We start from the raw sequence: 24,220 nt of genomic DNA on the forward strand, positions 1-24,220 counted from the left end.
ATTTTGCAAGACAAGTGAAGCTAACTTAACCTTGGTCACTTCTTATGCCTCTGAAAATCATAAACAAAACTTAAACTGTTGCCCCAAATTGATATGAGGTAATCCCTAACCAATTCCCTTTCATTTAAGAAAATTCTAAAATTTTCAGAAAATAAAAAATATAAATAAACTGAAAAATAAAGTCACTGCCTCCACATTGTATAAGCTGCTTTATAATAATATACCCTTGAGCCTCACTCCATGTTTTTGTTTGAGTGCTCCTGATTTGTAGACTCTTTTTTGGTATGTGCACAATAAGCTTTTACTAATTACTATTTCAGTGATTCATTAGTTTTACTTCTGGTTTTTGTTTTTTTTTTTCCCCTGACGGTTCTTAACATCTTGAATGCTCACGTGAGTATTTTATCTAAATGAAGTAAGGTACCGCTACGGAAAAAAAAAGTTAAATATGAAAACGGAATGGAAAAAAGAAAGGAAGAAGATGAGTGGAAAATTTAGAGAAGACTTTCCTGAGGGGCACCTGGGTGGCTCAGTTGGTTAAGCATCTGACTTTGGCTCAGGTCATGATCTCTGGGTCCTGGGATTGAGCCCCGCATTGGGCTCCCCACTCAAGGGGAAACCCTGCTTCTCCCTCTCCCTCCCCCTGCTTGTGCTCTCTCTCTCTCTGTCAAATAAATAAATCTTTTTTCTTTTTTTTTAAAAAAAGATTTTCCTGATTAAATGAAGTATTGCAAAAGTGATCAGGATGCAGCAAATCAATGGCAATCCCATGGGTTGCACAATATTCATTGCTTTCAGTTCATTATTATAACCATGATTATTTTACAGCTCTGAAAGTAATATAGTCAATCAGAAGTTCTCAGATCTAACTTGATACTGCAAAACCTATCTACTTTGGGCAAGTGACTGCTAAGCAGGACTCTCTTTAGAGTTGTTAGGTCATTAGCATTGATTGGAAACCCTTTTGTTCTTGGCTATTTCTCAAGTGAACTTAGTTGACATTTCCATTCTTTCCAATTTCATGTTCTCTAAGGGGGTAATGTGTTATTATATATGCACTTTAGAAGAGTTCATATGGTTTGAGTATTTTAATTTTGGAATTAAAAGCATATATTAATTTAAAATATTTAGTAATATCATATGATCTTAAAGTAAAAAAAAATATATATATATGCCCCCAACTAAGGCATAGTATATTTCAAGAAGTGGTAGATGATAAAACCAGAGAGGTAGATTAAATAATTATTATGAACTTAGTCTTCTAACTATTCTCAAGGTATTTAAATTTGTTTGAAATGTGAGATCCCATTTAATGTTATTATTTATTATCTGTCAGTAATATCTGTTCCTGCCAATAAATGTTATGACGTTTAACACATTGTGCTTCCTGTACTCTCCAAATTTGCCACAGAAATTTTAAAAATAAAGGCCCATATATCTTAAAAAAAAGAAAAAAATATACACCCCCCCAAATAATTTAAAAGTACAATTAAAAAGATAATTCTTCATATAGAGTCTATAGAGGAAGATGTTCTTTTTTTTAAGATTTTTATTTATTTTAGAGAGATTGAGAGAGAGAGAGAGAGAGCATGCACACAAGTAGGGGGGAGAGGCAGAGGCAGAGGGAGAAGTAGGCTCCCCGCTGAGCAGGGAGCCCGATGTGGGGCTCTTTCCCAGGACCCTGAGATCATGACCTGAACCGAAGGCACTTAACCAACTGAGCCACCCACATGTCTGAGGAAGATATTCTTAAATGTTGTTATTAATCAAATAACTCTTCAAATAAACATAAAACAACTGTGAAAACTGTTCTGAAAGAGATGGATAGGATACTCTGATAGGATATATCAACTTGGGGAGGACAGGGAAGGTTTTCACTGAGAAAGCAAGTGATAGCTGAGTTAAAATTGGAAGAATTAATAAAACTTAATTAGGCAAAGGGATGGAATGGAGGTGGGTTGGATAAACATTTCAGGCAGAATGTTAGGCTTATAGAGGGGAGGCACATGGCTCATAAGGAGAAATAAAGGAAGGCCAGTGTCAGCAGAATTTAGAGAGCAAAGTATAGCATGAGATAAGATGAGCTTGGAAATGAATGCAGAGGCCAGACAAAGCAAGGCCTTGTAGGTCATGTTGATAGTATTAGTCTTTATCCTAGAACAATAAAAATCAGAAAGTATTTTAAGCAGAGAAGTAACAAATCACATTTGTACTTTGGCAACAATGTAAAGAAAGGCTAGAAGGAGAGTGAATGTGAAGACTAGTTTATAGGAAGTCCAGGCAATCTGTCTTCCCTCCCTTAACAATCACTGATTGATGACCATGGAAGGGATATTTATGTGTCCAATAGAGGCATTTCCCCTAGACGTCTTTTAAAAAATGGAAGAGTCATAGTTTTAAACAGTTATGCCACAAGCAACTAATATTCCCCCCTCCCAAAACTCATTAGTCATCACTATAGAACGGGAAAAATTATAATTATTTATTGACATGACAGTTTCTCAATTGCCCCAGTTTGTAGTTTCGTCTTTAGAATTTTACTTCTCTTTTTCTGTTTCTCTGCCTGTCTCTTTCTCTCTCATTAATGGTGAGAGGAGAAATTGAGGCTCCTACTCTCAAGAATGATGGTGAAGATTGACCACATATCTTACATTTGAAATTTTCTAGTCAGTTGCTGCTTCATCATTTTTTCTTCAAAGAAAAGCATTTGGCATTAATAATGCAGGAAAGAACTACAAGTTTTGAAAAATAAAAAGAGAGGTAAAGTAAACATTAGCGTCCCAGTGTACATTGTTTAGTTAGAGTCTTCTAGAATGGACAAAGAATTTATGATCATGGGCAGATCACCCCTGGATTTCATCAGCACTAGTTTCTCAAACATTTAAAATTATTCATTATTCTCAACTGCAGTTTTCATGAACAGTCAGGGCTTTGTTCTCAGCATATAATTACTCTGATAGTACTTTTATCTTCAGTTAGGACATACCTTAAAATGAAAAATTTGGATACCACAAACTAAAGAATCTAACAACTCAAATATTCTGATAGTACTTTTATCTTCAGTTAGGACATACCTTAAAATGAAAAATTTGGATACCACAAACTAAGAACCTAACAACTCAAATATTCTCAGCAAATGATTCTACATCTGCCAGGCTGAATCAGTTGCCAGAGTTTCGGTGTTTATCAAACAGCCCTTATCAACTGTGAACATACTTTCTTTCCAGTGCTTTTACGGTAGCAAAAACAATACAAATCTATCCTAGAAATATTTAGGTTGTTTGCCCACCTCCCACTTTCTTGTTTTAGAGAGTCTCAACTACTGTTCCCAAGAAAGGGTGAGCCTAGATTGTCATGTTTGTATCAGATGATCCTTCCACAATCATGCCTGACAGGATAGTTGGGAAGGGAAGGGTGAAAGTGGATATCTGATGCAGGCTGAGCCAATCAGATTCTCTTCCTTGAAAATCAGAAATAAAAGATAAAAGACAATGCTTAGACTGTGTTAAGCTTTATAATGTAAGTTACATTTGAGTGTCTGTTATACAAAATTTGTTGTTACATATTAGAAAATTGGTGACTCTAAAAATAATCTTTATTTTACAAGATAAAGTCTATAAATATTTGGCTTTAAAAAGTACTCATTTGTACCCAAATACCCAATATCTAAAATCTGTATCTAAATTATAGAGGAGCATCTAGATGATTTTGTGAACTCAGTATCACCAATTTCTTATGTGCTTTTAAAGATTTCAGTCCAAATTGCTTTTTAGTCACAGATGTAAGTCATAAACTTGTTACTATCCTAGAATTTTCTGTTGGTTGTGCTTTATAGTTTGATTTAAAAAAATCTATATTAAATGTTCAAATGCTTGACAAAATATGATGGCAGCAGAGACTTTTTTGGAAGAAGAAAATTATAATACAAAATACAAAAACTATTCCAAACCCTTTTTAGGCTATCTTAACATTTTGAAAGATAAGGCACAACAGAAGTAAAACTTTAAACCACACTTCCCCTATTCTTAGTTTTGGTCAATCAAAAAGTCCTGGAAAACATTTAAAAGCACTCATCCAAGAACTTGCTTGTCATAAAACTTCTAGTGCAAGTAAGATTAGGTAAGCATGAATGCTTGTAGGGTGGTCAAACCTCTAAATATCTATCCTTAATTACATTACTGGCAAATAGCAGAGAATGAGATTGGCCTAGTTATATATTAATACATTTACCATGAACATGGTTGAACAATGAAGACAATTTCGATTTAAGGATCTCGCTTCCTTGGTAATTAAGTTCCTCTATCTACATTAGAAATTCTCATGTGAAACAGACATCATATGATGAAGCAGAACTCCCTTAAACAATTTCTTAAACATGTGAGAGGCTACCATATTATATTGTAAAGGTAGATAGTAGAATACTGTTTTTACTTTCTGAGTCCTCCATAATCATAATAAAATATTAGGTATCTGAAAACGGAGTGAAGAACAGATTTCTGTATATTTTGTGTTAACTGGACAGAATAAAAGTGAGATAGAAGGCAGTTTCTGACATATAGTGACTCTAACTCTCAAAGTTGACTCTGATTAGTCATGGGCAAAATATGGCAAGGAGAGCAAAATGATAGAGAATACACATCTGAGATAAGCACTTTCTCCATGCTCCAAGAACTATAGTTTTATTTCATTGTACTGCAGTGGATGACAAGTATGTATAGGTTCTTAATATAAGGCAGTATTAGAGATGAGCATGCAACAAGACATATTTTAGGATTGTGAGTGTCACTTCACGGCTTCCCTCATATTCTAGAAAAAAATCTGGATCCTTTGCATTTGCCTTTTGTATTTAAAAAAGCCACTGTTTGTCAGCATGAACATAGATATGGGGTAAACAATACCCACATCTAAAGAGGTTCTGTAGTGAGTACACTACCCAACAGCCAGACACTCTGCTATTCTAGAAACTAAGACCTTAAAAGGTTTCAGCTTCATAGTAATTAGTTCAGAATCTAGTTAGGCAATAGAAGCCAAAGTATTTATGTGGTAATTAGCTCCAATCATATATACATCTTTATAGCGTAACAATGTCCATCACAATTTTCAGATCGGTTTTGGCAAAAGTGGCAATGGCACTCATAAACAGTAACTTTTTAACCTTTCAGTGTTCATAAAACATTTTTACTATTATGATTTTTGATGACATACTTGAAAGATTTAAAAGATAAAGGACATGATTAAAGAAATCATCAGTAATTACAATGAAACCTCTACTATGGAACAACAGTAGCTATAAAAACAGTTATTATAGTAGTCACCTAGTCAGGTATTTGAATCAAGTTGTTTACTACACTGATTGCATTCTGTGATATATTCTAGTAAACATGATTTTTCACTGGCAACTGGTGACCTTACCCTATCTTGCAGTACGCTGTTCCTTTCCCCAAAAACAGCATTCAGCTCAACATTCCATTCGGTAGGCATTACCAAAAAGCATTCAAATGTGTGCTTATAACAAAAATAAATTTTCACATTAAACAAAATGTGATAATCCAATGTACAAATAGGTCAGAACAAATACTTTAAAATGTCTGTGACAAAAGAGTTGGATTGTTAGAACAGTATTAACAGATAAAGATGACATGCATCATCTTCTAGGTTTCTAAGATATGAACACCTTCCTATATTTATAAGTCAGTCTATATCACAAATATTGCAAGTAGATGCACCATACATCAATCAAGCAGATAGAAGAATATCCTTCTAAAAATAATATGGTATATTAAATAGGTTCATAGTCTAGAAAGATTGTTTACTTCATAAAAGGATTTAATAATTGCTTTAAAATATCTAACAGCTCAAAATTTAACACAGAAACAATCTCATATTTTTCTAAACCCTAAAAGAGCACAGCATTTTTGCTGGGTACCACACTTAATGACTTCATACCTCTATATACAAAGCACACCAGGATTTCATCAAACCACTCTGTTGGCTTGTTTGGTTGCCATGTTAACTAATTATAATTAGTGTTATAGAGTCCAAAGTAAAGGCTATACCTTTAGTATATCAGTAGCCAAAAGTGAATATAGAATTAAGCCCATAGTTTCCTCATATATAGTGTAACTAAATAGCATTGATCAATATAAAATTATATCTTTAGAGATCACCATTTCTCCTTGCTAAATCTGTTGCTGCTTTCTATGAATGGCATCACCATCCACCAAATCAGTTTAAATCTCATCAGTGGCAACATCCAACATTCTAGAGCTCTAATAAATCCCATCCTCCTATCTATTAGATTCCCATAACCATTTGCCTATTTCAGACACTTATTCCCTTGAGTGCAGACTATTGTCGTAGCTTTTTGTTTTCTTCAATTCTTATCTTTTCTCTTGGAAATCCATTATATTCACAATATTGTTAGATTAAAATTTTAAAAACAAAGTTCTGATTATCACAACCTTGTTGAGAAAACTTTCACAGGACATAGGACAAAGCCCAAATTTCTCAGTTGAGCCCTCATGAATAAGAACTAACTACTTCACTTCCAACCAAACCAAATCACATACTGTTTCCAGTATATGTCCTGTCTAGCTTCTGCAGCTTTCTCTACCTAAAAGCCTTTTCTCCATTTTTTTGAGGGTTCAAACCTTATCCATCCTTCAGGTGTTTCCTCCATGAAAATTTTCCTTCCCACAGTATCTGTACATCTCTCATGACAGCAGTTTGATCTTGTATAAAACATACTAATGCTAATGTACTTGACTTCCATTAAGACTTTAAACAATTTATAGGATCTGTATTTATCTCATCTATGGAACTCTTATAATGCTTTAATACAGTGCTTAGAATACATGTTATATATTTACTGAGTAAATGAATTTCAGAACTGTGTCAAACCTAGAATAACTGCGTCAGCATCAAATCTCCTGGCCTTCCTAGCTAGTGGCACCACCATCTATCAATACTTGCAGTTGCCATGATACAGAATTATCTTTTTTAATACATAGTTAAGAGAAAAGGGAAAGGAACAGCAACAAAACACATTTCTCTGGATTTTCTCCAGCATGGGTATTGACCCAAAGGGTTCACTAAAAATGATTTATTTTAGGGCAAAGTTAAAGATTCCACCCTTTGTGATTGCAAATATGGAGAAATATTTATGCACATCAAATCTCTGGGTGATCCCATCCTTCTGGCCTTGCCTGCACCATTACCTCTGCTCTTATCTTCTTCCACACTGCATAAATCCCTACAAAATACAAATGCAAGCATGCTACTTATCTGATTAAAATTCTTTCTCATAGTCTTTGGAATAAAACCCAAATTTCTTAGCATGTTACATTCTCCATGAAGCTGCCTTTGCTTACTGTAGTGTCATTTTCTACCCTCATGCATTCTAGCCACGCATATCCAGAGTACCTGTAATTTCCTGAATGTGTCCTTCTCATCCTCTCTGTGCACTCATACAGTATGTTTGGGTTTTTTTTTTTTTCAGTCTAAAATGTCCTTTTCCTCTTCATTCCTGGGGTAACTTCTATTTCTCTTTCAAGACCCAACTCCGGTATCACCTGGTTTGGGTGACCATCCTTATATTCCCATGGTCTCCTGGGTGTGCCTCAAACATAGACCATTTCATACTGTATTGTAATTATCTATTTAATGTGTCTCTCTTAGCCATAAGACTGTGAACTCCTGGTCAGCAAGCATTCTGACTTAACTCTGTTTCCCCATTGCCTGGCAAAATAGGTCATCAATCAGGATTGAGTGGCTGATTGAATGAGACTACATGGCACTCAGGAACTGGGGCTATGGATGGGTCTCAGAACAAATGGGAGCTCTTCAACAGGTAATGTACCTTACACAACTCACTATTGATCCAGACAGTGTAGACATTCCAGCAGTGGCTACCATTTTGTCCCATATTATGCAAGGTCTATTCAGATAGGGGAATACAACTAGCTAGAAATTTTAATTCAGGTAGCTTGAACCTAGACCCAAATGGAATGAAAAAAATCTTACTAAACCTCCTTAATATCTATTCTGCTCTGAACACAAGTATCTCTAAATTATTCTGAAGAAATTTTTAGAAATTAATTCTTCAGGACACAGAGACAAGAGCAATACTAGCATTGACTAAGGATGAATAATGTGGTATAATAATAAAAACAACTGAGTTTATGTGTTTTTCAAATTAAAAAAATTAGGCCTGAGGTCTTTCCTATAGCTTCTGATACTAAAAAAAGTAAATGCTTTACAAATAAAGCTGAAAAAACAAGGATATGAGAATAATATTCCTTCAAAGTATTTCTGTTTACAGATAATATCAGTTGGTCCCACATTTACATGACTAAGACCTCTCTTAATATGAACTCTAGAAATTTGAAACTCTATTTAGAACTATTAAAGAAAACAACAGTTCGGCTTGTGTATTATCTTTGAAGTTATTAACATTACTTATAAAATTTATGCCACTATATGAGAAACACTTTCTATTGCCTCTTTAAAATATGCAATTATTGGGGTTGCTCAGCGCCTCACAGGGCAACTCGTGATGGTCGTCATGCGGCTGAACCTGAGTCCGGTGAGGCCGCGTGCAAGGAAGGCCCGGACGCAAGGAGGGCATTAAAGGACTAGAGGAAGCGAATTTCCGCCGAGCAAGGCAGGTTGCCGAGCCCCGAGCCCTGCGGTTCTCAAGATCCTGGTGCCCCTGGCTGTTCTGTGAACATTGATGATGTTCCTTGATTCAAGCCAGCACATGTGTGATTATTTGGATTATTTGGATTGTGACTTTTGGTGTTGTGGCTGTGGACTTCACCTTGGAAGAGTGGACCTTCTGGACTCCTCTTAGAGAAACATATATAAAGACGCAGTACTGGGGAACTATAAGAACCTGAGCACAATGGGTTATTCACTCTCTACACCCAGTCTGATCTCATGGTTGGAACAAAAAGAGTGAGGACAGTAGAGAGAGGTAGTCTTCAAGGCTCCACACCCACATGGAACCCAAGGCAGGGCTTGAATTCTATCCTGAGATCAATACCTAGGCTGAGATCAAGAGTCAGAGGCTTGACCTACTGAGCCACCCAGGTGCCCCTGTGTTTATTATTCTTTTCCTACCTCAAATCAAATGCATAGCCCAGGGGCGCCTGGGTGGCACGGTTGGTTCAGCTTGGGATTCTTGGTTTCTGCTCAGGTTGTGATCTCAGGGTGGTGAGATTGAACCCTGCATCAGGCTCTGCGGTTAGTGTGGAGTCAGCTTGAGATTCTCTCTCTCTCTCTCTCTCTCTGCCCCTCTTGCTCATGCTCTCTCTCTCTGAAATGCATAAATAAATCTTTTTAAAAATGCATAACCCATTTTTCAGACTTTCTTCTATTATGTAAGCATTTGAAGCTTTGGCTATCTCTGTACTGCTAGAGCTGAATCTCTAACAAAGTTTGGATAATTAGTAATATTGTGAATTTTCAATAATAAATATTTAATTTACACTGCAGTGTGTAGTTTGACATCGATTGTTTCAAATGTGTTTATATATTTCTACCATATGTTGTATTTTTAATGCTTTTGTTATTGATTGTAACCAACCTTCATTGTCTTTATAGAATTGTATTAATTTTTTGAAATGTTTGGATATGCTTTTTGGCCCTGTATATGGTCAATTTTTAGAAGTGTTTTATGCAAGCCTGAAAAGAATGTTTGCAGCCAGCAGTGCTCTGTGTCACTGGGTCCAGCTCATCAACTGTTTTGCTCAAGACTTTGTGGTTATTGAATGTTCCTCTAGTCTGTTAGAGAGTAGTGTATAAAAAATGTTCCACTCTAATGGTAGCTTTTAGAATTCACTTTTTTTTTTTTGGTTCATTTTTGTTTTCTATTTTTGAAAACTGTGTTATATTAGCTGCATACCATTTTGGAATTGCTGTAGTTTTTTGGTGAATTAACTTTTAAGTATTGTGAGTAACCTTTATCTCTATAAATGCTAATTTCATTAAAATCTCTTTTGTCAAAAAAATATGCAGTTACTGTTTGCTCTGAAATCCCTGTTATGTATTAGAACAAAGTAACTGACCTGAACCTTTGCCTAGATTAACATTTCATGTTTCTTTCTTATAAAAATAAAATATGATTTCAACAGAAACTTAGCTGTTTAGCTTCTCTGACATAAGCTGTTCAGCTCTAATATTAAGAATTTAGATTGGATTATCTCTAGGTTTCCTCCTTATTTGAAAGTTGGGATTATGTCTTAATTGTCAAGTGGGTAAAGTCTGTCTTCATGTTCTCCAGCTTTCCTTTTCTGTATTCCTTACTTGTACTACTGGGCCCCATTGAAGTTAGAGTTAGTTCCCTCAGACTGTTGATATGCTTCTCCTTACCTACTATCACAAAAATTGATAATAGATTAAAATAGTACCTCTTGCAGGGTATTTATATTTTAACAGGGAATACTTATAAGCTAAATGACTAAAGTTTTAGCAGAATTTTAGGTAATGGGCTTCAGGGTACAGTATCCCAAAATATGGCATCTTGGTATACTGAATAGTTTAAGCTGAAGGAATTTGAGAAATGGCATGAGCAGAAAAGACTTTCTGACCTTTCCCTGAATCAAGACATAAAACTCTCAACTGAGGGATGCCTTCCCTATACTCAGAGGATGGGGATATCCTTATCTCTGAGGCAGAGGGACACTAAAAGGAATCTGAACAAACAGGCCTTGCTAAGTTTCCTTTAGCTTAACTAAATTTAACTCATACCCACTTTTTCCTATCATATGTTCTTGTCACTGTCTACTCTTCGTCAAGCCTAGAATAAAAACTCTCAGGTTTAACCACTTCTTCAGATCTTCATTTTCTTATGAAGGCTCCCATATCATGTAAAACTTACATTAAATAAATTTGTATGCTTCTCTCTTGTTAATTTGTCTTCTCTTACAGAAGCCCAGCCAAGAACTTAGAAGGGTAGAGGAAAAAGAAACTTTTCCTCCCTTACACACATAGGAGGGCTCTAGGGGGTGATAAGGCTAACTCTTAAATTCATTGGTAGACAGTAACTTAATTTGCTGAAGGATAACTGCCTCCTCCCTTTCATAAACAATCATTTCAATTATTTTACAGAGGTAAACAAAATGAGATAAAACTTAATGTTAGATTCTTAATCTCCTGAAAGAACAAATTACGAAAAAAATTTCACCTATATGAAGATATAAGAATTGTGTTAGCCAAATTTTCCTATCTAAACGATCTTATTATAAAAGCAAAATAGAGGATAAAAGCTATATACAGAGACTATAAATAATTTGAAAAATATAAATGACCTTCAAAAATAACTTACTTTTCTTGGGAGAAGGAAAAGGTGTTAGAGTTTTTTTGATGTTTTTTTGTTTTTCTCTCTACTGTATAGGACTACATTTTGTTGGCAAGAGAAAGTTATTTTAAAAGTATACTAGTATTAAATATTTATTAATTTATTAAACAGAGATAAAGTCACATAAATCCGAGTTTAATTGCAAAGATTTACCTTAGTCAGAATTAAAAACTACTCTCCAAAAATAATTCCCTTAAAAAAATATTATAAGGAATTCAATAGGCTTTCATTTGTTAAGTTTTAAAACACCAGAATCTAGTGATAATTTTTTGGAAAAATTAATAGAAGACTATTATTTTAGAGAGCAAGAGAGGGAGGGGGAGAGAGCAAGAGAGCAAGCACACATGAGTGGGGGTTAGGGCAGAGGGAGAGACCCTCAAGCAGACTTCCTGATGAGCATGGAGCCCTCTGGGGGGCTTGATCTCACAACCCGTGAGATCATGACCTGAGCCGAAATCAAGAGTCAGATGCTTGACCTATTGAGCCACCTAGGCACCCCAATAGAAGAATATTTTTAAGAGATTAAATTAGTCATTTAGTAGAAAAAAGCCTTTCTAAAATGCTTCCCTCAAAGTGTTCTAACTTTGCTTTCCAATATTTAAAATAGTTCAGTTTTCTCAAGTGGGATTTATTCAGGGAATGCAAGTGTCATTCAATACTCGCAAATCAATCAACATGATACACTACATTAATAAAACAAAGGATAAAAATCATATGATCATCTCAGCAGACGTAGAAAAAGAATTTGACAAAATTCAACACCCATTCATGATTAAAAACTCTCAACAAAGTGGGTTTGGAGGGAACATACCTCAATATAACAAAGGCCATTTATGAAAAACCCACAGCTAACATCATACTCAATGTTGAAAAACTAAGAGCTTTTCCTCTAAGATCAGGAACAAGACAAGGATGTCCACTCTCACCACTTTTATTAAACACAGTATTGGAAGTCTTAGCCACAGCAATTAGATAAGAAAAATAAATAAGAGGCATCCATATTGGTAAAGAAGTTAAACGGTAACTATTTGTGGATGATGTAATACCATACATAGAAAATCCTAAAGACTCCACCAAACACTTACTAGAAATAATAAATGAATTCAGTAAAGTTGTAGGACATAAAATTAATACTGAGAAATAAGTAGCATTTCTATACACAATTAACAAAATAGAAAGAGAAATTAAGAAAACAACCTCATTTATAATTGCACCAACCCCCCCCCCAAAAAAAACCCTAGGAATAAACTTAAAGAGGTGAAGGACCTGTACTGTACTTTTTTGAAGACTATAAAACATTGATGAAAGAAACTGAAGATGATGCAAACAAATGGAAAGACATTCCATGCTCATGGATTGGAAGGATTAATATTGTTAAAACGTCCATACTACCCAACACAATTTAAAGATTCAATGTAATCCCTATCAAAATACCAATAGCATTATTTCACAAAACTAGAACAAATAATACTAAAATTTGTATGGGACCACAAAAGAACCTGAATAGCCAAAGCAATCCTGAGAAAGAAGAACAAAGCTGGAGGTATCACAATCTCAGATTTTAAGATATACCACGAAGTTGTAGTAATCAAAACAGTGTGGCATTGGCACATAAATAGACACATAGATCAATGGAGCAAAACGGAGAGCCCAGAAATAAACCCCCACTTATATGGTCAGTTTATCTATGACAAGGAGGCAAGAATATACAAGAGAAATACAGGCTTCCAATTATGGAATGAATACATCATGGGAATAAAAGGTATAGTATTAAAAAAAAGAAGAAGAAGAAACATCTAGAATAATGTTTGACCAAATATGTGGACACCATCACTAGCCAAGTTGGCACATAAAATTAACTGTCATATGATGCTTGATAAATTATTGAATAGTTGACTGATTCATTAAAAAAAGGGTTCAATTGGCAAAAAAAAAAAAGTTGTTTTCCTTGAGTATGTGGCTGTGTCTATATAAAGACAAATATTGGCAGATTTGTTTATTAGGGATTAGGTCCCCCCATATAAGGCACTGAAAGTAATAGCTCAGTTTGTGTGTAAGATTTGAAGGAATGTGTGTAGTATTTGAACACATAGTTTAGAATCAATACATGTCTCATTCAGTCATTAATTTATATTCACTCATTTGTCTCTGTGTTGTTTATGCTTAACAACCCTATGCAGGGAACAAATAGTCACTTGCATAAAATTTAGGTGCATGAAACTCAGGAACATGAGTTTGACTCTACCAGTTGCCAGTTGTATGGCCTTGGGCAAGTTGCTTAGCCTTTTTAAGCCTCAGTTTCTTTATCAGTAAAATAGAGATATTAGCAGAATCTACATCATACAACTAGCATCATGCTTGGTACACTGGAGGAACTTAATCATAGCTGTAGATTATTGAGGATTATAGATTTTTAGGAATTAGTGATTATAGGTATCCAAGGAATTGAGGGCATGTTACTAACTCTAAAACCATATTGCAGAGACTTCTGACCATCCTATACTTTCTCTTGGCTTCAGTGATTTTATCTCCTTTGACTTAAATCTCTTACACTTCTGGTGTCTTTACTGGTCCAAAATAGCCAAGCATGTTCATATACCAGGGTCACTGCCCTTGTTCTTTCTTCTGCCTAGAATGTTCTTCCTCATATCATTTGTAGCCTGCCTCTTTACATCATTTAGCTCTGCTGAAGTATCTTTTTTGAGAGGCTTTCCTTGAATACTTTATAGAACTTTATAATTCTCTTTTACCCTGCTTTATTTTTATATATAGCATTTATTGCTGTTTAAGATCTTACAATAGATGTATTTATCTATCTCTCCAATTAAAATGTAGTTTTCATGAGTGCAGGAAATTTGTCATTTTGTTCACCAACAAATCCTCAACCTCTGGTACACTATTGACTAGAATATATCAAGACAGCCAGTAAATATTTACTGAATGAATGAATGTTAGGTTTGATGAATGCTTCTAGCTCTAAATTCTGATTCTACTGACTTGTTCTTGCTTCTGGGTTTAAAGGAAAAAAGGTCTCAGAAGTCACTGGACACATATAGAATGTAAAAGGACTTATATATTGCCAACTCTTTATAACTTTGAAAGGTAATGGTAGGAGACTGGGTCACTGTGTCCTCCACCCTGCTGTTTTCCTTATATAAATATTTTCTGGGTACTTTCTAGGAGCCAAAACTGGTGCTGGGGTTATAAAGATTAGAAGGATATAAGCCCTATACCTACCTCCTTCTGTTATCCAGAGATTACTTCTTTGCTGATACATTCTTTGTACCACTCATTTGGCACTTAATACATCATTGTCTTTACTCTTTATTTATTTCCCACACAAAATATTTTCATGTTTTATATTCTTTATACTAAAAGCAACCTAGTGAATAAGAACGATATTTTATACCTTTTTCTTCGAAAAATTATCCACAGCACTAAAGACAGTAATATTTATTGGTTGCTATTAATGATGGCATCTAAGAAAATCAAACACCACATTCTAATATATTAATTTGAAGCATTAAATTTATGAATCTCTTCATTACCATGAAATACACTTTTCCCTTGCCTTTAATTCTTTGAGAATAGAATTTAAGATTAACAGAAAAAAATATTACTTATTTCCTCATAGTGTAATCAAATGGTATGCATCATTAGAGATTATAAAAGGTTTTTCAGCCTTGGAAGGCCATAGGTAGGTAGTTTAGATACCTCACTGAAAAGGATTCTTATAACCCCCAGCTCTTCATTCTTCACTGTGTTCTTGATACTAAAAGAGACCTAATGACACCCAATCACTCTTGGACAGTTTAGCTTGTGGTTCTTCTCAAAGCAGTGTGATTGAGACACAAGTGCCAACGTTTGGTATTTAGAGGTGAGACAAAGCAGGTTATGTGATAAAATAAGAGGATACTGAAAACAACAACAACAACAAAACTTAGGAATGTTGTGAGGATAAATAACACAACTTAAGAACACTTTGGTTTTAAAATAGGCTTTCAAAAGGGGATTTAGAAAATTTCACAAGTTGGGTCCTTTGGGAGGGTTATAAAAGGTGGGTGACTTTATTTTTCTTTCTTCATTCCCTTGGGACCATGCCCCCCAGAATGGCACAAAGCACTACTGATTCTCTTCGTTCAGCCTGTGATTGTAAAGACGAAAACAACCAACCCAGTTCTCTGCCTAGTTGCAACTATGAGCCACGTATTGTCAGATGACACAAAGGCATTCCTATGTTAGGCAACTCATCCGTACTCATCAGAGAACAATGATCAGGCTAGCTGCTCTGCTTTCTGCTGTCCTAGTTATATTTATCCCGAAGAAAACAAAGGAGAGTAGTAATTTAAAAATCAGACTATGAGGTCTGAAAAACTTCGGACTGAATGTCACTCTCATATTGTGTGTACTTTACAATTTTAAACAGTTATTTAAATTATTCGAAAGGAAGTGAGTGGTGTGCATATAAGCTACTTTAATTATTTTAGAAGTAGTCTTTAAAATTAAAATAGGGTGGGGAGTCTAGGTGGCTCAGTTGGTTGAGCATCTGACTCTTGGTTTTGGCTCAGGTTGTGATCCCATGGATCCTGGGATGGAGCCCTGCCTCAGGCTCCACGCTCAGTAGGGAGTCTGCTTGGAGACTCTTTCCCTCTGCCCCTCCCTCCTCTCTCTCAAATAAATAAATAAATCTTTAAAAAAAATTAAAAGGGCACTATAATGCTACACTTCTTGATGGTTTTATGAGAGCCTATGACTAAAGTTTCAACCAAAAGAAACAAGCTATAAGGTTAAAAAATTAAATGTATTTTAAACCCTTGAAATAACATATAAGAAGAACTTTTACAGCAGGAGTTCCTGGACCTGTCAACTGGAATTTAATGCTACTTTTGGGAATCCACTCATCTACTCTGCTAAGGAACTTCCAGTATCCCTAAAGACCTAACAACGAGGGACATAAACATTTAGGCTCTCTCCAAACTCAGTAGTCTTTCACAAGTGAGGGAAAATAAAAAGTAGTAAGTTTTCACAAAAAAGTAGGGATGTATTATTTGAAATAGTAGGCTCCCAAATTGTATTCTTAATAATCTAAGATTCTATGGATTGCTTCAGGAGTTCAGTAAATGTACAGCTTAAATTTCATTTTAAGATTTCATTTCAAAAATTGTGATTGTAAATATGCACATGAAAACTCATATGCCAATATTAGCATATAAGAAACCACTAATCTATTAACCCTCATTTTCATAGAACTCTCATTTATAGTTAGTAAATGATATAAATATTAACTTATGAAGAAAATCGCTTAAAATTTCTTCATTTATATTTTATTAAATGAATTTCTAAGAAAGAATTTACTGTAAAGGGAGTTACCCTGTTAAAAAAATTTTGAAAATCATTTACCTATATTCTAGAGTACAGAGAATCGAGGCATGCTTCATGAGAATCTGACAGATGAAGATATAAGTAGAAAGATTAAACTGCTACTATTTTGTAACTGTTCATACTTCAATGCCAAGCAAAATCCCAAGAAGTTATGGTATATTTAATAGTAAAATGTCAGTAAAAAATACTTTAATATATTCTCTGAAGACAATATTTTGAAAATTGTAAAAAATATAAGTTCAAAGTTGAGATCTGTCACCCTCTCTTTCTAGGCTACAAAATAGACCAGTTAAATAGTCTTCATCTTTGCCAAAATTTTATCTATAGCAAGAAGGATTCAAGTACCCTCAAGAATAGCAATATACACTAGAGAAACACAAAAAAACAAGAAAATGTCCCAATATTCTCGTGTTATCTGGAAACCATTTTAAGGTCATGCAATGTTATATCATGCAAGTCTATTCTGGCATTTAGTTTGAGAGTTATTTAGCTATTTGAATTCAGAGGAATCCCAGATATGTTCATTGTTTTTGCCACACACCCTTAAAATGGAAAGGAAACAGTATGAATAAGGCACTACCATCCTTTAAAACCACATGTGTAAAGGATACTCTTCACTATTCCGGATGTCAACTACCAGGAGCTTTGGTTTACTGGACTTTGTCTTCTTGGTGGGTGTTTTGAAATGGCCTGTCACTGTGAGTTCACACAAGTCGATCAGGTCCTCTGCTGAAATCCGGGGTGATACTTCTGACTTTAGGTCATTTAATGGGATAGATTCTCTTGACTGAAAAAAATATACAAACAATATAAATATTGAGAATAATACAGAGAGAAAAACTATAGCCAATATAGAATATCTGTAGGCTCTTGATATCAATCATTATAGCATATAGGAGAACAGGAAACTGAATCTCACTTTAGTGGTCTACTGTTTAACTGTATTCTTTACTATTGAGGTTTACTTACTCACAGAGGAAAGCATTCTTCTTTTGGTTCACTACAAGCTCCTGGCTCAAATTTTATAGAAGGAGATGAGGCAGATTTTTCCTTATGAGAGCACTGTGTATCTTTAAAGACAGCTCCTTTAAGTACCTTTCACTTTCCTTCAAGTATAATTACTATTGTTGTGAATCACATTAATTAAAACTCTGGTAATATAAGAAATTGCATTGTAACTCAGTATACATACCAATTAAAGAACCTGGTTCTAATATACATATTAGACTTTTATAACATAATTTATGTCACATATGGATAGTTGAGCAGAAATTAGATTTTCAGAGATGAATGCAGAGCAACATAACACTTTCTTAGATAGTAAACAAAAATGACAATGTATCTTAATTGTGAAGGAGGTAAAATCAGACTCCAGACAATCAAACCAGTACTTTGGTCTATGTGACTATTATATGGTGTAAGATTGATTCAGATTAAGGGCTATTTACAACTGTTCTCCACGTTATTTAGTAGGGAGAGGGAATTTCCTCCCCCCATAAAAGGCAATGCAATACAACTCAACTCAATTCGACCTAAATTTATGGAGCACTAGTAGTCACTCCTGAAAACTAATTTAACATAACTTGAGAATTTAAGAACTTTCAAAATTCACTTGATTGAGAACATAGGGATTCAAAAGAAAAAATGTATTTATATGCTTAAGTTTTCAAAACTGAGTCTATTATCTCATTTACTTGTTTTCTCTGTTTTCACAATTCTGTTGTGGGATACCACATTTAGAATTTCCAATTTAGAATTTCTAGGCAGGAGAGAATAAAGCATATGGATCATTTATCAGACTTTTTAAAAAAGCTTTTATTTAAATTCCAGTTAATTAACATACAGTGTAGTATTAGTTTCAGGTGTAGAATATAGTGCTTCAACACTTCTATACAACACCCAGTGCTCATCACTACAAGTGCACTCCTTAATCCCCATCACCTATTTAACCCATCCTGTGCTCCCCCCCCCAAAACCCTGCACTGTAATCATCAATTCAGACAGACTTATTTTGAAAAAAATTTGTTTTCGGTTGTAGTTTCAATGTCAGCTCTCATCCCTTGGGTTTCCCTGACTATGCCGTAAATTCTTTAGCGGTGAAGTACATTTTCTCCCACTTCATTAACTTTTAAATAGAAATGGAAATTGCTAAGCTTTGTGGGTTTATGGCTCTTAATAAAAGATAGACATTAGAAATTTTAATTTTTTAATGTAAAGAATTAAATCTACTTAAATATTCTGAAATTAAAAATGTTTCAGAAAGATAAAAGAACTTTAAAATCAGCTGGCCATACAATCAATGCTTCCATCTCCTTTTTTGTTAGATTGCAATCTCAATAAATATTTTTCCCAGGCTTCACACGAAATTGTACATTTATGAAGATAAAATAAAGAACTTTTGATTATCCTAGTTCTGCTTTTAGTCATTTAGTGATGAATGAGGCATTTCAAACAGAGGTTTCGTCTGAATGAAAGATGTGCCTTGTCTGATGAAGAAGAGAATTATTTGACCAGAGTATTCTCTATGAAGAATTGATTTAAGAAAGATCTGACCTTGGCATTGGTTCCAATCAAATGTAACATATATAAAGAGTTTCTCAAAGGAAAGAGCAATTATTACATGAAATGGTAAGAGCAGAAGAAGAGAGGAATCACTGACAAATTCATAACTTTCTGAACTTTTGTGAGTGTATATAAATGAAGAACATGACACATGCAAATTCCTCTGTGAATTAATTTTAAGAGATTAGTAAATTAGATTTAGGACAAATTATATTACTTTGCTTTATGAAGAAAATAATTATGATACTAAAAATTACAGAATCTAGTTTATTTTTATTAAGACAATTTTATATGCAATTTTACTATCCATTGTATAATTTCCACTTAGAGGTACAAAAATAAAACTTCCTCTGTACAACTTTTGTTTCACTTAGTACTACTGACATTGGCATTTTCCTTTGTGACTGGGTTTCAAACTCATGGGACTTTGTTTATGGACAGTGGACAAGAATTTATTATTTACTTATTTAAAGATTTTATTTATTTAGTTGAGAGAGAGACAGAGATAGGGAGAGAGAGCACAAGTGGGGAAGAGAGGGAGAAGCAGGCTCACCGCTGAGCAGGGAGCCAGACCCAGGGCTCGATCTCAAGACCCCGGGATCTTGACCTGAGCTGAAGGCAGATGCTTAACTGACTGAGCCATGCAGGCGCCCCAACAGTGGACAAAAAATTTAAAATAACTATAGAACAATTCTGGAAATACCTATTAGTTTATCATTTCTGCCCAAGAACCTATATATACAATGCATATTAAGCCTAGACATCCAAATTTCACAAGCCAATATGTCTGGGAGCTACTCCTTTTAAAAATATTCATATTTTATAGCCAACCTAGAGTCAGAGTTTTTGTTGTTGTTGTTTTGTTTTGTTTGCAAGTCTTTAAGGTTTACTGAATGGGTGGGTAGAGAGGAAAGTGATGAGAAGCTGCAATTCAAGAGAAAAAATCTTGGTCATTAAAGTCATCCCAGGCATAGCAGAGGGACACGGGGCTGGCCTTCCCTGTCCATGGCCTCTCAGGATACTGTTGTCAGCCAGCTGAAGTGGACCCTGGCCCCAGCCTCAGTGCCTGCCCTCTGATCTCCTATGTGAAGAGTTGATCCATGAAGCTCTGAGTGGAGAGCAGGAGGAACTCTGGGGATGCTTCACGTGGGGATTCCTTCTCCATTCTCTGCCCCTCTGGTGTTCACAAATACCACCAAGAGAATCCTGGGGAGAAACATCAGCAAACCCAAGGGTCACTGACTCATGGCCTTGGCTCTTACTTCAATAGCCTCTGGATCTAAGACTGACCTTGGGGCCCCATGGCCTAATGCCTGGCTGATAAGATGATACCTCTCATGGAACCTCTGCACATGCAGACCCACCTGGGACCTCCTGATCCAGGTTCTTCCTGAGGTTACCTCTCACATACATGGAATAGCAGTCATGAGATACTCCTGCAGGGGACAAGAAGCACTTGGCACTGCTTACATGCCCAAGAAACTGTTATAGTCACAAGAGTTAAACACTGGGAAAATCCTGGTCTTAGGAGGTGAATGCACTGAAAGCCTGCCTCCCTCCATCTACCTTGTGCTCAGTCACCCAAAGCTGTCCCATTTTGAAACCTCTGAACATAAAGAAAACCTTGTAACTTTTCCTTCGCCTGCAGACCAGAGCATAGGCAGCCTGTAATCACCTCAAATGCAGGGGCAAAAAAGGACATAGGGCTGCTGAAATTAAGAGATCAGTGTCAGAGGACCACAGTTGTGTTCCACAACCAACTCAGACATGCACTGAGGCAGGACCCACTCTTGTTCTCCCTTTTTAAAGCCTCATAGAAACCACACTGAGCCAGGCAAAGAGAGAATGCAATAAGACAACACCTAAAAGGTGGTAGAGAGGAGGAAGTGTGGGAAAGCTCCAGAGTTTGGAAGGCACAGGAATGGACCCTCCAAACACTGGGAAGTGCTTTCAGCAACTCCTCTCCCTGCACTATCAATGACCAGGACACAGAGAAACCATGATCACTTCTGAATGTGGATGGAGTCAGAATTTACTTAGCAGTGTCACTGAAAAAGAAATCATCCTTCAGTAGAGTGGGCTCTCTGAAATGACTATCTGGATATATTAGTTATAATCCTAACTAGGCAAGGAAAAATCTAAACCTGGTAACAAGACAGGCATTTTGCTGTGCACATTAAAGTATCGTAAAGTACATAAAGTACAGTAAAGTATAATGTACATAAAGTACATTAATGACTTGGTCGTGATACCTGAGAATCTGAAATGGTAGACTTTAATGAGCTTATGTCTGTATACCCTTATGTTGAGTATGTAACCAGCAACCATAAGGGTATAACTGTATACACTTATGTTTTATATGTAAGGGCTCTTAAATAACTATAAAGGCATTTTAAGTGTGAGCATACAGGGCTGGTATCTAGAACATTCCTTCCATATTTCCTGTCATGGATTCTGGCACTAACTTTAACCTGGTTAAAAAGACAGAAATATGGAAATAAGCACAGATACTTTGTTCTTCCTTATTCCTCATTCCAATCTAACGTATCCCCAAGTTCCACCAAAATACCTCTTGAATATGTTGATCCATTGCCCTGTCTCAAGGATTCATCATATCTTACATGGACTCTAGAAGCTGTTTGCCTCTCTCTCTCTATTCCCCTTTTCTCTACTTCCCTGTCACCTAGTCATTCCTTCTAATTCATCTTCCAAATGCTATTTGAGTTAAAAATAAAAATCTGATCATGTCACTTTTATAATTAAAATAATCTCAATGGCTTCCAGACATTGATGGAATGAACTCAGCATTCCTTAGTATAGCATGTAAAGCCCTTTATGAATTAAACCCTGTCTAGAGGCAGGAGACCATAGACCTTGGAGTTAGATTACCTGGATTCAAATCTTGGCCACCCCACTTATTAGTATGTGTCTTTGGGTGTGATATTTAACTTCTCTGTCCAAGTCCTTTGTCTATAAAGTGGGGAAAAGGTACCAAACACATTTTTCCCCCAAATAATTCTATCTCACTTTAAAAGGGAATCTATATGATATAATAACCATTCCAAGGCAAAGAAAACATCAAAGTGCCCCAGGACATTTTTATTAAGCTGCCTTAACCTAATACTTAAATCTGACAAAGATAGCACTAAACACACACACACATAATATTTTTTATGACTAAAGATTTTTTTTTAATCTCAAAACTAGAAAACTGATGCAGTACCAATTTGAAAGAATGACATACTATAACCAAGTAGGGGCATGTTCCAGGAAGCGTGGCTCAATATTAGGACAATTTTTTAAATAATTCATCACCTTTCATTAGGCAAAGGACACAAAGTATGTAACAACACTACAATTGACATAAAGCCATATGTGATAAAACAGCACTTGTTCTCAATTTTAGAAAAAGAAAAACTGATGGTAAATGTGTATCAGAAAAGTTAATTAGATGATGAAAAATGTTCTTTATTTCAAATATTTGACATTCTACTTAATGATGAACCACAGAGGTAGACTTTTATTAAAATGAAAATGCAAAAATATAGCTATCAGCATTACTATTTGTTACTGTTAATAGAAGTTGCTTCTGAGACAATAAAAAAAATAAATAAGGGGTATAAATATTGGAAGAGAAGAAATAAATTATTTTTATTTTTAGGTGATACAACAGTATTCTTAGAAATCTGGAATAATTAAAGGAAAATACAATAAAATTGGTAAGAATTTGGTAAGGCTTTAGTTACAATATCCATACCACAAAATCATTAGTTTTTCTATGGCAGCAGAAGCCAGTCAGAAAATACAATGAGCAAAAGCTTTCATTCGCAATATCAGAACATCTCTCCAAAATAATATGTTTAGAAGTAAGTAGATCACATTTAAAGAAAATGAAACATTTTCACGAAGGGCATTTGAAAAAACAGAGATATAAGATGTTATCTAGAAAGAAATAGTCACTATTACAAGAACTTCATTTTTCTTTGGAGCAATGTATTAATATAAAACAATTTCATCAGACTCTTAAAAAGGATCTTTTTTTCAATTTTGAAATGTAAATTGTAAAATTCATTTGACAGACCAAATAGGTGTGAATGTCAAGAAAATATTGAAAAATAATACATTGTTATATATTAAAACTGTATAATATTAACAGTATGGTACTGCACCAGAATAGACCAAAAGATTAACAGGACATAATGGGGTAACAGAAACAGACTCAAACACACATAAGTATTTGCTGAAAGAATAGGATGCCACGTCAATCACTAGGGCAAGGATGTATTATTTAGGACACAGGTTTGCAAAACTTACTCTACACTTGGAAATTAGGGATTCCAAAAGCTATTCATAGCATTGGGTAATAAATGAGGCCAGTAGTGCTGCTTTCAGAAGATACCTGATAGGTTTGATAGTTTCTTGAAAGTTTTGAGAGCAAAGTATTGTTTATTAAATATCTACTTTATAATTCAAGAACTTAAAATAAGCACAGAAAGTGACATACATTGCATTCATCTATAGAGAGAGATCAATCTGAATGTTGAGCAAAAACAATTTTTTTAAAAAGACTAATAAATCTCACTGAATAATTAGAATTGGAATAGTAACTGGAATACTAAAATACTCTTCTGAAAGAAAGGTGGAAATATGAATCAGAAAGTATGAAGGGCAAAAGTAAGCATATTTATGATGCAAGGAACATCACAGGCTAACCATGTATTTAATAATGTATACTTCAACACAATAAAAATATACTTTTTCTCAAGGACAACTTGTAAAAGCAAATAGCTACTCAAAGATTTTTTCAAGTGACATATAATATTTCTAGGAGAGAGACTGGATCAATGTAAACAGGCTGATGACAACACAGAGCCAGGTACCTCAAAAGCTTGAATTTCTTGTATTTCTTTCTATTTC

The 24,220-nt window shown here is 35.0% G+C and overlaps 1 protein-coding gene and 1 non-coding gene across 2 annotated transcripts in view; both read right to left on the bottom strand.

Moving 5' to 3' along the window:
- Positions 1-24,220, bottom strand: part of TBCK (TBC1 domain containing kinase) — a 245,762-nt gene that overhangs the window by 23,415 nt on the left and 198,127 nt on the right. The window contains exon 24 of the mRNA XM_073892082.1: positions 17,353-17,528. Coding sequence (XP_073748183.1) covers positions 17,353-17,528 — 176 coding nt within the window. The remainder of the gene's footprint in view (positions 1-17,352; positions 17,529-24,220) is intronic.
- Positions 21,191-21,324, bottom strand: LOC112825655 (small nucleolar RNA SNORA71). Its single transcript, XR_003208759.1, has one exon. It is a non-coding gene; the product is annotated as a small nucleolar RNA SNORA71 (small nucleolar RNA).

The sequence above is a fragment of the Callorhinus ursinus genome, unplaced genomic scaffold, assembly GCF_003265705.2.
Source record: "Callorhinus ursinus isolate GAN/ISIS: 27379988/994484 unplaced genomic scaffold, GSC_fseal_2.0 scaffold4, whole genome shotgun sequence".
In the NCBI taxonomy this organism is placed as follows: domain Eukaryota; kingdom Metazoa; phylum Chordata; class Mammalia; order Carnivora; family Otariidae; genus Callorhinus; species Callorhinus ursinus.